This window comes from Taudactylus pleione, unplaced genomic scaffold, assembly GCF_031769625.1.
Source record: "Taudactylus pleione unplaced genomic scaffold, aTauple2 ptg000434l, whole genome shotgun sequence".
Lineage (NCBI taxonomy): Eukaryota > Metazoa > Chordata > Amphibia > Anura > Myobatrachidae > Taudactylus > Taudactylus pleione.
In genome coordinates this window covers 529,443-544,632 of record NW_028284836.1, presented here as the reverse complement: position 1 = coordinate 544,632, position 15,190 = coordinate 529,443, and the positions used below count along the sequence as shown (strand labels likewise).

The 15,190-nt window shown below is 43.2% G+C and overlaps 1 protein-coding gene across 1 annotated transcript in view; it reads right to left on the bottom strand.

The window, feature by feature from the left end:
• XKR6 (XK related 6) overlaps positions 1-15,190 on the bottom strand; it is a 320,864-nt gene that overhangs the window by 11,642 nt on the left and 294,032 nt on the right. Inside the window, exon 2 of the mRNA XM_088447525.1 lies at positions 1,323-1,519. Coding sequence (XP_088303651.1) covers positions 1,323-1,519 — 197 coding nt within the window. The remainder of the gene's footprint in view (positions 1-1,322; positions 1,520-15,190) is intronic.

The following is a 15,190-nucleotide window of genomic DNA, read 5'->3' as shown; positions in this document are numbered from 1 at the left end:
TTATCACTTTTCACTGTATACAGATATTACTCAGGAGTTTATACAGATATTATTAACGGGATACCTCCAGCATCCCGGCAGTCGGGATTCCGACACTTACATTACCGGCGCTGGAATCCCCTACCCAACCCATTATTAACAGGCGTTTATACAGATATTACTAACAGGATTTTATACACATATTATTAACAGACGTTTAGATAGATATTAACATTTTTTGTGCATAATAAAACAATATCAGGTATTGAAGTTTTATAAGTGAGGAAGTTCTGTCTACATTGTGAACATCTTTTCCCAACAGTGTACAATAATAATGATGATTTGATTTCAGTATTTTACGGAATAGCTGATTGCATGTAAAACCTGGACCTATATATTCCAAATGTGAAATTCACACATTATTAATTCTGGTGCCCGACCCGGCATTTGCCAAAAAATATTAGTATATGTGTTCTATGATTTTATTTTTTTCATACATTATTAGATTTATTAAAAAGTAATTACTATTTATATGTTTATGTCAAGAAAAGTTTTTTTTTTTTTTTTTAAATTGGTTCTATTTTTCTTTCAGTTAGATTTTGCTGCCTGAGGCATCAGCCTCTAGTTACCTCATTTGCTCAACCCTGAAGACCATAAGACCAACCGTCTGTGCTCTAGCTATTTCTAAACTACATTTCCCATAATGCCGCTGACTACTGAGGTATAATATGGTGTGCTATGGGGGCATAGTTATCTATTGTTCCGAAATGTCTGTGAGACCTCCGCACTTCAGCGGGAGCAGGCAGGGACGTGAGTGGGCAGAGGCATTACAATGCAATGCACTTTGCCTAGCCCACCTGATAATACAAATGGTGCCATCAAGGCACCTCTTCTTATCATAGGTACCCCCACATATTACATTGGGAGGCTCTGAAAAGTGAGCAATTATGGATAAAGGCTACTTGAGGCAACCATATATTCTCAGCCATGTCTGACAGAGATACATTAGCCTAGCATTATTATTGAAAACTACATGTTCTACCCGGTGCTGGCTGTTTGTTTCGTCTCTCTCTTTCCTGTTCCCACTAACGTAAATGATGTCACTTCCTCCAGAGGGAAGGTTCAAAATCCATACCACTGCTATTAATATTCACTGTTATGACATCATTTTTAGCACTCTTCAGCTTTATATATATAAATAGAGAGAGAGAGAGAGAGAGAGAGAGAGAGAGAGAGAGAGAGAGAGAGAGAGAGAGAGAGAGAGATATGTATCTCTTGGAGGAGCTGACACAAAGGAGATAGAGCTCCCTCTTGAGGTCAGAGAGAACACTGCAATAACTTACATGGAAGTGTGTCTGCTCGGTTCTTTTGTATCATTATGCAGAGTTGTAGCACCAGTTGGGGGGCGCTCTCGAGGAAGGTTTCCAGGAGGCGCAGCATGTTAACATCTGCATATTCGTACATCATAGCCCAATAAAACCGACGTTGGTGTTCCTTTTGCCTCTGGCTCTGAATGCCCAAGTACATGGTTCGAATGTATCTAGAGAGAACACAGAACAATTGTTGTATATTGTTACTGGTGCTTACCAACTCACAGACAGTCCAGAAACAGCATTTCCTCAGAGAACCTGTGAATGGAGGATTACACTGGCTGCAAGGAACTCTGGGTAGGCACATGCCAATATGACCAAGTGTACTGTATCTAAATAAAGGCTGATTAATACTCCACTCAAATCTATTTGCAAATCATGCTCTGTAACCCCATAATAATTGAATACAGGTTTTCCAATGATGTGTGTAGGTGTCCTGTAATTGCATTAATTTTAATGCATTAATATTATCATCATTTATTTATATGGCGTCACAAGTTCCACAGCGCCTTACAAAGTACATAACCAAAAAGGTTACTTACAGTACAATACAATGCAGGACAAGGACACGGATAATATACATTTCTACATTGGTGACCATAACACCCAAATAAGCGGCAGAGCGTAAGCAACCAAGTGTTAGGTTCCCTAGTGGTGAGTAAGAAGTAGATGAAAATAAAGTAAGGAGAAGCACAAGAGGGAAGAGGGCCCTGCTCGCAAGAGCTTACATTCTAAAAGGGAGGGGAAGACAGACAGGCATGATACAGATGGGGTAAACAGGGAGGAGGGAGCATTAAATATTACCTATTTAATGTAAGACAATAAAAACAGATATTTGTAAAACATATCTAACAGTAAATGTATTATGGGAGAGGCTTTAAAATGCAGGAGAGCTCAAATGGAACTTGTTATTGACAGATAACACAAGAAAACCTTGGCAGTATTAATCAGTTTAGTAAAACTGTAGTCTTTTTAGTTTAGTATTTCAGTCATAGGCAACCTGTGATTCTCCATTTATTGTGGAACTAAGTACCAACACAGTATGTGGCTGGAAAGATATGCTGTGACTTCTAGTTCCACAAAAAGACCCACGAGTTGCCTAAGCATCACATAAATATAATTCTGAAAGATACATGTTGCATTTTTCATCCTGACCACTAGATGGAGCTCTAGGACAATGTTGACATGAATCATTCTCTAGCATCAGTATTCCTCAGTAGGCTGACCTAAATTAACCTCAAGTAAGTGTCCATGTTACAGGCAATGTGTACTCTACAGAGCGACTAGACTGGTTTCATGCAACGTAAAACATTTTGGTGGAACAGATTTATGTTACTAATCTCTAGTGCTGAACATTCAATTCTAGTCCCTGGTAGGTGTCTGTCTGTTTTGATACAGTTGTCACTATTCTAAAAAGGAAGGTTTAGGTGTATGACACATTAATGTACGACAAAAGGGGGCCGAGCAGTGACGATTTTAGTGAAGCAAGTCCATGAAAAAACAGACGTCCAAGCGCTTCCTTGGCTTACTGTTCAAGGTATGTGACAACGATATCAATCTACAGATTAATACGTATTATCCAGATTCTCCAGAATCATTGATATAAGCCCTGTTTACTGATACAAAATGTCAGTTTTTCCCTTTCATTACAGTTCCTATTTCATTTATGTGAAAAAACAATTCTTTAATGTCAAACGAGTCCAATTCCCGGTAAGAGTCAGCTCTGGCATGACAATAAAGAAAAGCAGAGGGACAGACACTTAACGTGGCCTGAGTTGACCTAAGTGGAGACTGTTTTGCTCACAGAGAACTTCACGTTGCCCTTTTGCATGTCGCTTACAAACTATTGGGTCTATTTACTAAACAGTGTTAGAAGACAAGGTGCAAAGTGATAAGGTACCAGCCAATCAGCTCCCAACTGTCATTTTTCAAACACAGCCTGTGAGATGACAGTTGGGAGCTGATTGGATGGCACCTTATCACTTTGCACTCTGTCTCCTAACACTGCTTAGTAAATAGACCCCTAAATCTTTTTGTGTTGATGTCAGGAGAAAAAGCAACTAATGTCACCTACAGGGCAATCTTATAGGACTACGGGTAAACAAGACAATCACTGTAAATTCACAATTGCTCGTTAGTAGTGTATATATATATATATGTGCAAGATTATATCAGAAAAGATTATATGAAGATACAGGACACAATGAGGAACATGATGCATAGTGAAAGGAGGTTTCTCTCTAAGCAACCAGACGATTGTTTTTTATTATTATTATTATTATTATTATTATTATTATTATTATTATTTTTGATAGGATGCAACAAAATCAAGATCACAATTTTTGTTTTTAGAAATATCCCCCAATGTCTTAAATCTATATTACTAGGCTTACCATATCATCCCTTTAAACTGGGACACTCATGAATTTACACCACAGAACCTGTGTAATGCATGAGTGTCCCACTTTAAAGGGATAGTATAGAAAGCCTAATATTACTGCCTACCAAATAACCATATTTACTGATATTACAAATAAATAACTATAGTCTACATAAAATACTTATAACTCCGACCAGACCTTTAGTGATAATCCAAATCTAAGAATCAATTAGTGCTGCTACCCTTATCATCCAAAACTCCCCAGGATCTAAGCCATAATAATAATAACACAGGTCTGCGATGAAAAAGCTTCTTTAATGAATTTATATGTTACTTATAGATTTTTGGCTTCTGAACACAAAAATGACTCTCGATTTTGCATATCACATTACGTTGTTCTGCAAAGCGAGTATTTATGAATAAGTAATTTTTTTCATATTCTTTAAAGTAATAATCGTATTCTGCCTACATTTATTATAAAACATGGTCTTAAATGAATTCAGTCGGTAGTATAGAACGTTGCAATTCAGTTCTAGTCATAAAACTTCCCCCCGCCCAGTGCCAGATGAAGGTCCACATGGGCCTGGAGCTGAAATTTACAAAGGGCCTAAACCCCATACTGTCTAAAGGAACATTTCACACACACAACAACAACAACAACAACAACAAGGTCAGCTGGAGAAGGTGGAACCAAATACAACAAATGCAACAGTTTTGCCCTGTTCCGGCTCATTTTAACCCCTGCCTACCACCACATACACACAGTACAAACTACACACATAATATACCGCGACCGCTGAAACAGAATCAACTAAATTATTTGGTAAAGGATCTTGGACTCCCCAAAGGTGTAGCCGAGCTGCTTGGATCTTGTTTGAAGGAAAACTATTTTTTAGATCCCGACACTATATATTTTTGGCATCGACGAAGAGCAGAGGAATTTACAAATTTTTTTATGAAATAGGACAATATCGTTTATTGCAATGATATCAAAGGCTTAATGCAAAAGTTTGCTATTGAATACAACCCGGAAGAATGGAGGTTATTCATACAGTAGATTCTTCAAAAGGAAGCTGTTTTTATTGCACAATGACAACACATACGCATCAATACAATTAGCACATTCAATCTATCTTAAAGAAACATATGAACATTTTTAAACTGATTTGGAACTGATTGGATATGCAAGACACAACTGGTTAATATGTGGAGAACTTAAAATTCTATGCATGGTACTTGGCCAGCAACAAGGTTACACTAAATTCCCATGTTTTCTCTGTGAATGGGATAGCAGAGCTAAAAACTTACGCTGGCAAAAAAAGAATTGGCCAGCTCGAAAAATGGAAAAATTTTTTTTAATCAAATCCAGTTTAGTAGATCCAAATAAAGTTTTACTTCCACCTCTACATATAAAATTAGGACTGATGAAACAATTTGTTTGCACTGTCTAAAGATGGAGAAACTTCCAAATATGTTTGCACCAAATTCCCTAACCTATCCGATGCTAAACTTAATGAAGGCATTTTTACAGGCCCTGACATTAGAAAGTTAATAAAAGATTAATATTTTGAGAGTGTAATGAATATTGTGGAACTTTCGGCGTGGACTTCATTCAAACAAGTGATTTCAAAATGTTTAGGCAATGTCAAGGATACAAACTACAAAAAAATTGTCATGGAATGCTTAATAGTTACAGAACCTTGGCTGCAATATGAGTTTAAAGGTAAATTTATTGAATTCCCATATTGAGCATTTCCCGAATAATCCAGGTTCATTGGGACATCAGCATGATGGCTGACTACTGCTGGATGATACACAGAGACGACACAGAAAAAGTTTATAAGCGAAAAGCGACAAAACAAAGTTTGAAGACAAAAAAACCAAGATATTAATGATTTTTTTCAATAATTATGATTTTAATGATTTTGTTTCTATTATTGTTTGATTTTATTGTTATTTTATTATGTAATTAAGACAAAAACACAGGGATATCATCTACACTTCTTCGTATTTCACAATAAATATGTCAAAAACAATTACACTTCTACAATTCTTAAAATGTATGTAACCCCCTTATATGTAAATGTGATGTGGTAATTTTTTTAAATATACTATTTCTTGATGTACACAGGAGTATTATTAAGAATATAAAAGTATTATTAAAAAAGCTTTCAATACCTTACATTTCTCAGACCTGTGTAATTATTCTTATTATTATTATCCTCCTTTATTTGCGACCAATAATACGGTATATATCCGATAAAAACCTGAAATGCAAAAAAATCTATACACAATGTAAAAATCTCTATAAACAACACAATAGCAATTCAGGACATATAATATGTAACACTTGACTGCAAAGCCACCTGCTGCTAATACTGTAATTAGTTAAAAATAAAAAAAATCTTTAATACAGACACTGAAATGCGTAGCGCAAAGACCAGCGCAGTGTGGATATCAGGCGGTGCTTGGCGTATAATGCTGAACGTTTCTTAGTCTATAGAGAGGGATGAGTCCACCTACCAGGGTCCCTTCCGCGATGACAGCTGATGTTAATTTGGAAAAGCGATCACCAGAGAACTGTGCTGCTTACATGTGACATCTCAGGACCCAACGCATTTTGTTACCTTGGCTAATACATCAGGGAGGTGTTTCCCTAAAGCAGTTATGTCATTTTACTGACATCATCGGATATGGGGGCCTAGTAGTTTTGTGGTCATCCTTAAAATACAGCAGTATTTAAGTATGGGGGCTATTCAATTGCACATGTGAGAGCTATCCCTCTGCATAAGCAGTCTACTCCATATAGCTTTCCATAGGGACCGCAAAAATGTGCAGCAGGCACCATGGGTCCGGATCCGGCCGTAAAGCATAATCTATCACCTTCCTTCTGTATGTACTCTTTCGGGGAAGGGCTCTCTCATCGGAGCCACGGTCATGGTGAGAGAATTCTGATATATTGCTAAAATCATTCCTTACTGCTGCAATAAGAAATTGTAGTTAGGGTGGGAACTTTGCGACTGTTGATAAATTGGCCCCATGTTGGGAGTAATGATTGGCAAATATCTATTTGCCCTACTCAGTTAGGGTCACGTGACATTAAGTTTATGACACAGGACAGGATGCTGACAGATGGCTGACTATGGGCACCAAAGATGAGAGGTATCGGGACCAGTAGGAGCTAAATAAACTGTACTAGAAAGTGTCCACAGAAAAACACACAGACAGGATGGGACACGTTTAACCAAAAAGTCAATTCTACAATGCATTTACATTGGGCCATTATTGTTCATAATTCCTACATACTGTACTCCGAGTGACCTACCTATTCGCCATGTACTTGTCACAATATTTTCAATTGGAAAAGAAACTAAATTACACTTTCCCTGCAACAGGGCGGCAGCAGTAAGCAGTGACACTGCCGGGCAGTTGGGGCCCCTTCTGCGTTTGCATGACGTTGCCCTGCCGAGTCACACATATGCGAACTGCAAATTCCATAAAATTGCCAAACGTATATATAAAAGAAAAAGTAAAACAAAAGATCAAAACTAAATTTTCTTATATACTTTTAATAAAAATAAATAAATGCGTTATTTCAATAACGCCATCATGAGGCACTAGCAGGGAAGGAACCGCCACTGTACTTGGTAAATACGCGATAACTAATTTACCCACGCTCTGTATGGGAAAGCTATCACATGACAAACCCAGCGATGGCCGACACACCAGACTTGATAAATAAGCAGAAGCCCGATATCCGTTGAAAACTGCCATCATGGCTGGATCTAAGCCTCTACTCTCATTAATAGGCCCTTTATAAAAACAAGCAAGAACATGGCGTAACTGTCGACCTATGTCGTATCGGTTTAATATCTGATTAGTTTTGTACAGTTTCCATGTATGTTGTGTCACGTGCTCTCTCTCTGCCTGCAATATACACATGTAAACTGTTCTGCACCTTTTGAAAGGCAACCCGACGATATCCCGACATTGACATCCCAACATGGAACAAAGGATAGGCATCGAAATCCCAACACCTATCCCACTACAAAATCCTGACACCTGACATACCGAATGAAGGTAACCCGGGTGTCTTAGCGTTTAGCCGAGGGGGGGAAAGGTTAGGTTTAGGGCCCCCCGGGGGGACTTGGGGTTAAGCCCCCCCAGGAGGGTCAGAGTTGGAAAAGGTGGGTTAGGCACAACTAGGGGGCGGTTAGGGTTAGGCACCCCCGTCGGGAGGGTAAGGTTTAGGGTGCGGGGAGGGGGGGTTAGGTTTAGGCACTAACAGGGGGAGGTTAGGGTTAGGCACTAGGGGGGAGGTTAGGGATAGGCACCACTAAGGGGGGCTTAGGGTAGGGAGAGGAGAGGGTTAGGGTACTTACCTGCTGCAGTTGGGATTTCGGTCCATCGGGCTGCCGCTGTCAGTATTTGATCCGGTGGCAAAACAGCATTACATACCGATTCCACTCAATCCAGTATATATATGAAAATACATCTAGTAATTTACACTAATATACGTCTTAAAAAGATTCCCCATAGGGACACAACTGCAGATGTATGTAGCAACTGGAGGGAATACCTAGGTAACTTTGACAAGGAATTTGGGCCCCCCTCAGCTCTGGGCCCCATAGCAGCTGCACCCCTTACACCTATGGTAGTTACTCCCATGGCCGGACGCAGTGCCCGTCAGTAGTCTCACATAGTTACAAAGAGATACAGATATAGTTCTACCTTATATAAATTGTAATTGTGCTGATCCAGAGGAAAAGGAAACAGTTCCTACAGCGACACTTCCAGTTCAGCGTCCTCCTGTGAGCGGGGAGCCCTATTATACACAGACAGCAGCGGTACAAGTACAGCTCCTGTCCCCTGATAGCTAGCGCCATCTCAGCATCCCAATAACGGGGGAACCCACGGTAAAAAAATACTTTAATATTATTATTATTATATTTTTAATCAAATTTATTGTAACTGGGAACGTGATTCAGGGATGGCGCTAATGTCATCGCTGATGCACATTTGTACGCAGCGGCTTTGTCAAAATATGCAAGTGTCGCAGCCATTGGGATTTGAAGCGAGGCGCCCAATGGCGGCTTCACAAATCCAATCGACGGCGTACAAAGAGGCAGCATCGGTCGCAGATCAGCCGATTATCGTAGTTCTGAGTATGTTCGCGCAGAATGGCGTGAACATATGGACGCTGGATCCATTTTGACTGCGTACGGGATCACGCATGTGCCGATGGACAACTTACCGGCCTGGCAAGCAGTAAAGCTACTCTAACCGTTACCGCCCAGTGCTGCCGGGGAGGAGACCTTTTTGAAAAATGTCCTTTCCACTTAACTAGTGTCTTATACATAAGTATTTCCTCCTTTCTGTGGCTCAACAGGAAGTCTGACCTGCATAAGAAAAAAACACTTCCCCCACAATTAAACATACATCTCAAATACTAACACACTAAACAAATAGGAATGCACTAACGCGGTTCACAGTTGTGAAACTATCGTAGTAAATCTTCTCACGGGCTATTAAATCCTATTTCCAATTTACTGTACAACTAATATCTTGGCCAAAGCCTGTACTTACATTAATCTATTACAATTTGCCTGAATGCATGATGCTATGCATCGCGGGGAGATTGTAATACATCAAGTGTAATGAACATGCTTAGCAATATAATGAGCTATCAGGAGACCGGAGCCAGAGGAGGACAAGAGAAGTATTTCAGACAAATCCCAATATCGAAAGAGTCATTTAGCAAATTTACAATTCACTAAGACTGGAGAGTGTTGTAAGTGGAATATAAACTCTATGTATTTCTGTAGGGGATCTTTACATTTAATGAAATTTGCTGCCCAGGCAGATTCTTTTGGTGGTTGCCATGAAAATTATGACAAGAGATGAATTCGGGTCTATGGGGCCTATTCATCAACACTAAAATAAAGTTTTTAAGGACATTTTCCTTAAATAACGTTATTTTGGTATTCATGAACAGACTTAACACAGGAGATATCACTGATATCTCCTTGCTAAGTTCCCCTGCGTTAATTTCCACACTCCCCATACATTAGTACATTAGTACATTAGTATGGGTACATTAGTACATTAGTATTAGTACATTAGTATGGGTACATTAGTACATTAGTATGGGGATGTGGAAATTATGGTATTCATCAAATTCCGAAAATTATAAATTTTCGGAATTTGATGCAGTTACTATTCGCCACTGTGAGGTGGCGAATAGCAGAATCCACTAACCTGTATCAGCGTGTGCAGGTCCCCCAACGAGTCCCTCCGGCGCTCTGCTCCGTCCTCAGGCTCCGGAGGCTGGTCGGACATGTGTGCTCCCCAGCAGAGCACAAGAAAGTTTAGAAAAAGAAAAAAAATTATTATTTTTTTTCTAATCTGTCATGTGGTCTGCAGGGAAACCACATGACAGACCAGCAGGACGGAGCGGAGGCTGCTGCGCGGACAGGTAAGTCGGGGAGGGGGGGGAGAAGGTGAGCGGAGGGGGGAGGGGGGTGGGGGGGGTCGTGGGGGGTACAAAACTTAACGCATCTGTAGGCAGTGCTGCGCATGCGCTGGTTTTACAGATGTAACAGCGCATGCGCAGCACTGTTTCCAGACGCGATAAGGTAGTGTAGGCAGGAAAAGTATCTATTTCCCGAAAAGCTGTCATCGCAAAAATGACAGCTTTTCGGAATAGATAGTTATAGGGAGGTGGAATGATGAATTCCACCTATAATTAGCTAGAACTCCATGAGAGTTCTAAAGCTAATTATCTCCAGAGAATTTTTACGTTTAATGAATAGGCCCTATGTGTTACCTGAGCGTTGGATATAAGTGTGCCTACACCGCGGATCTGTGTGTTGTTGAAGAACTCTGGCCTACAAAACAAATCATTCTCTAAAAGGTGCAGTTCCCCTTTAGGTATTGGCCAGGACACCCACTATGCAGCCTAGATATAGGACAAAGATATATATATATATATATATATATATATATATGTATATATATATAGAGACAGAGAGAGAGAGAGAGAGAGAGAGATGGAGATGTATCTCTTGGAGGAGCTGACACAAAGGTGATAGAGCTCCCTCCTGAGGTCAGAGAGAAAACTGCAATAACTTACATGGAAGTGTGTCTGCTCGGTTCTTTTGTATCATTATGCAGAGACAAAGGTGACCAATGGTATGGCGCACTATGATCTAACCTGGACCAATGGGCCTGATTCTGAGTCACACGCAGCAGCGTCATTGGCGGTCGCCCGGTTTGCGACTTTATGCAAATGCCGCTACAGGCTCCTCCCCTTATGTACATCTATGTGGCCGAATATGCTAGGACTGAAACGCCCACTTTTAGAGATCGTGCGCGCTGTAATACTGATTAGTGCATCCATACGCTACCATCAGTCGCAGCATCCAAACACGCACCGGCCCTATGGCAGACCTACCCCCTGCAGCCTAACAGTAACCATCCCCTCACGTAGCCTACCCATAATCTACCCCCCTGCAGAGTAACCCTACCCCTGCAGCCTTAAACTTCCCCCCTGTGGCCTAACCCTCCCCCCTGCAGTCTAACCCATACCCTCCCCCTAATACCTAACCCTATCCCCTAACCTTAAAACTTACCTTCGGGATTGCAGCCACCTGGATTGTGGAGCCGGGATTCTTACCCCTGTCGGAATTCCTGTGCCCTGTTTGTGAGTGCCAGCATTCAGTGCACCGGGGTGCCAACTTGTGCATTCCGTTCCTGTCTGCAAAATGTAAATTTTGTCCTCAGTGGCTAAATATGTGTCCGTCCTGCCCCTCTGAAGTGCTGAGAAGTATAGTAACATAATTTTTTACTACACATGAAGCTCCTCTTTAACACACGCTGTGCCGCGCAGGCGACGAACGGTGCAGGCGGCCTCATTATTGTATAATGGCAGCAGCTTTATCATTTACATTCCTCCAAGGCTGATTAGAAAGTCAGGATTCCGAGGTTAAACTCTCTCTGTGCAGATTAGTCGGCGGAGTTCCTTGGGGAGAGCTTATTACAGGCTCTAAGTGAAAGGTTGCTCTCTACACTGGGGGCCACCAATATCCATTGAAGTTATCATGTGCTGTATATATTATTCTCAGGAGAGTTGGTTCCTTCTCTCAGCTAGGAAACGCAGCGCATGAACTAAATATCACTGCTGGAAAATGTCAGCGCTGAGGGGAAAAAAAAAAAACTATCGGTTCAAGTAAGGCGGCAAGAGTCCGATTCTGGATCGGAGGAGGCGAGCGATTTATTTTTGCTACTGGACGTACGCACAGAGTCGCAGTTGCGATTGAGACTCACAGTATCAGAAGTTTATCGGAAAGATATGGGGCGTTCCTGCACAAAGGTGGTCCGTCTTATGGGCTTACTATGGGAGTGTTGCAGGCACAAAGTGGCTGCGAACTCAGGGGGTCATTCAGACTCGCTCGCGAGCAAAGGATGCTCGCAAGCGGGTCGATGTTGTGCAAATGCGCATGAGCACAATGGAGGGAGCTCCGTCGTGCGCATGCGCGAGACCCGGCGAGCGACGAGGAATACGTCGCTCGGGGTCTCGCACCAAAGGGGGCGTGCTGTCGATGGTGAGTGACAGCACGCCCCCTTTGGTGGGCGTGCCGGGGGCGTGGCTGCCAGACAGAGGCGTTCCCATGGGAATCGGTAATGATGTCAGTGGGAGTGATTTTGGCTCTAATAGAGCCAAAATCACTCCTGGGCTTGCGGCAGCGAGACCCTACCGCAGAGTCTCGTCGCAAGCCCGATGGTCGTGATGGTCTTGACCATCGCAACCATCTTTTTGGCCGCTCGCATATGCTGTGGGTGGTCACCCACAGCTATGCGAGCGGCCAGGAGGCCGCTCCATTTTCATGGAGGAAGGCACCGATTCAGAGCGAGTGCTCTGGTCAGAGCGTTCGGCTCTGAATCAGGCCCTCAGACACATGATCAGTGTCAGATTTTACCAAGGGTCTGCAGCACCCCCCCCTAGTAAAATCCACCACCCGAAGGGACTGTGACTGGCAGTGACTTCCCATTGGAAGCGATACCTGCTAATCACAGTATGGACAGACAGCCCCAGTGTTCTCCCCAGGCTGTTTGTTGCGGGAACAACGCCCGGCAAGAATCAGCTACCGCCCGGCACTTTCCCCTACCCCAGTGCTGAATCCCCTGCCCGGCACTCCCCACCGCCCCAATGTGCCACTTAAATATTTGCCCCCTGACAACATTTTATGCCCCACAGTAAGGCTTCTAATTACTTTTAAAATTACCTGTTCGTTGTCAGGGGTCTCATGCTCGTTATCAGGGGTTTTATGCTCATTGCCAAGGGTTTCATTCTAGTTGCCCGGGGACTCTGGGTTTCATGCTTCTTGTCAGGTGTTCCATACCCGTTGCCAGGGGCACCATGCCCATTGCCAGGGGCTCCATGCTCATTTCCAGGGGTATAATATATATATATATATATATATATATATATTTGGGAGTGTATGTAAATGGGGGCGCCATACTACTTTGAGTTCACAGAGCTCCTAGTCACAGGGCATCCCTTCTAGTCACAGGGCATCTCTTCTAGTCACAGGGCATCCCTTCTAGTCACAGGGCATCCCTTCTAGTCACAGGGCATCCCTTCTAGTCACTGGGTATCCCTTCTAGCCACAGGGCATCCCTTCTAGTCACAGAGTATCCCTTCTAGTCACAGGGCATCCCTTCTAGTCACAGGGCATCCCTTCTAGTCACAGGGCATCCATTCTAGTCACAGGGCATCCCTTCTAGTCACAGGACATCCCTTCTAGTCACATGGCATCCCTTCTAGTCACAGGGCATCCGTTCTAGTCACAGGGCATCCCTTCTAGTCACAGGGCATCCCTTCTAGTCACAGCGTATCCCTTCTAGTCACAGGGCATCCCTTCTAGTCACAGCGTATCCCTTCTAGTCACAGAGCATCACATCTAGTCACAGAGCATCCCATCTAGTCACAGAGTATCCCTTCTAGTCACAGAGTATCCTTTCTAGTCACAGGGCATCCCTTCTAGTCACAGAGCATCCCTACTAGTCACAGGGCATCCCTTCTAGTCACAGAGCATCCCTTCTAGTCACAGGGTATCCCTTCTAGTCACATCATATCCCTTCTAGTCACAGAGCATCCCATCTAGTCACAGAGTATCCCTTCTAGTCACAGGGTATCCTTTCTAGTCTCAAGGCATCCCTTCAAGTCACAGGGCATCCCTTCTAGTCACATCGTATCCCTTCTAGTCACAGGGTATCCCTTCTAGTCACAGGACATCCCTTCTAGCCACAGAGCATCCCTTCTAGTCACAGCTTATCCCTTCTAGTCACAGGGCAACCCTTCTAGTCACAGGGCATCCCTTCTAGTCACAGGGTATCCCTTCTAGTCACAGGGCATCCCATTCTAGTCACAGGGTATCCCTTCTAGTCACAGGGCATCCCTTCTAGTCACAGGGCATCCCATCTAGTCACAGGGCATCTCTTCTAGTCACAGGGCATCTCTTCTAGTCACAGGGCATCCCTTCTAGCCACAGGGCATCCCTTCTAGTCACAGAGTATCCCTTCTAGTCACAGCATATCCCTTTAAGTCACAGGGCATCCCTTCTAGTCACAGGGCATCCCTTCTAGTCACAGGACATCCCTTCTAGTCACAGGGAATCCCTTTTAGTCACAGAGCATCCCTTCTAGTCACAGGGCATCCGTTCTAGTCACAGGGCATCCCTTCTAGTCACAGGGCATCTCTTCTAGTCACAGAGCATCCCTTCTAGTCACAGGGCATCCCTTCTAGTCACAGCTTATCCCTTCTAGTCACAGGGCATCCCTTCTAGTCACAGCGTATCCCTTCTAGTCACAGGGCATCCCTTCTAGTCACAGGGCAGCCCTTCTAGTCACAGGGCAGCCCTTCTAGTCACATCCCTTCTAGCCACAGGGCATCCCTTCTAGTCACAGCGTATCCCTTCTAGTCACAGGTCATCCCTTCTAGTCACAGCGTATCCCTTCTAGTCACAGGGCATCCCTTCTAGTCACAGCGTATCCCTTCTACTCACAGAGCATCCCATCTAGTCACAGAGCATCCCTTCTAGTCACAGAGTATCCCTTCTAGTCACAGAGTATCCTTTCTAGTCACAGGGCATCCCTTCTAGTCACAGAGCATCCCTTCTAGTCACAGGGCATCCCTTCTAGTCACAGAGCATCCCTTCTAGTCACAGGGTATCCCTTCTAGTCACAGAGTATCCCTTCTAGTCACAGAGTATCCTTTCTAGTCACAAGGCATCCCTTCTAGTCACAGGGCATCCCTTCTAGTCACATCGTATCCCTTCTAGTCACAGGGCATCCCTTCTAGTCACAGAGCATCCCTTCTAGTCACAGGGCATCCCTTCTAGTCACAGGGCATCCCTTCTAGCCACAGGGCATCCCTTCTAGTCACAGGGAATCCCTTCTA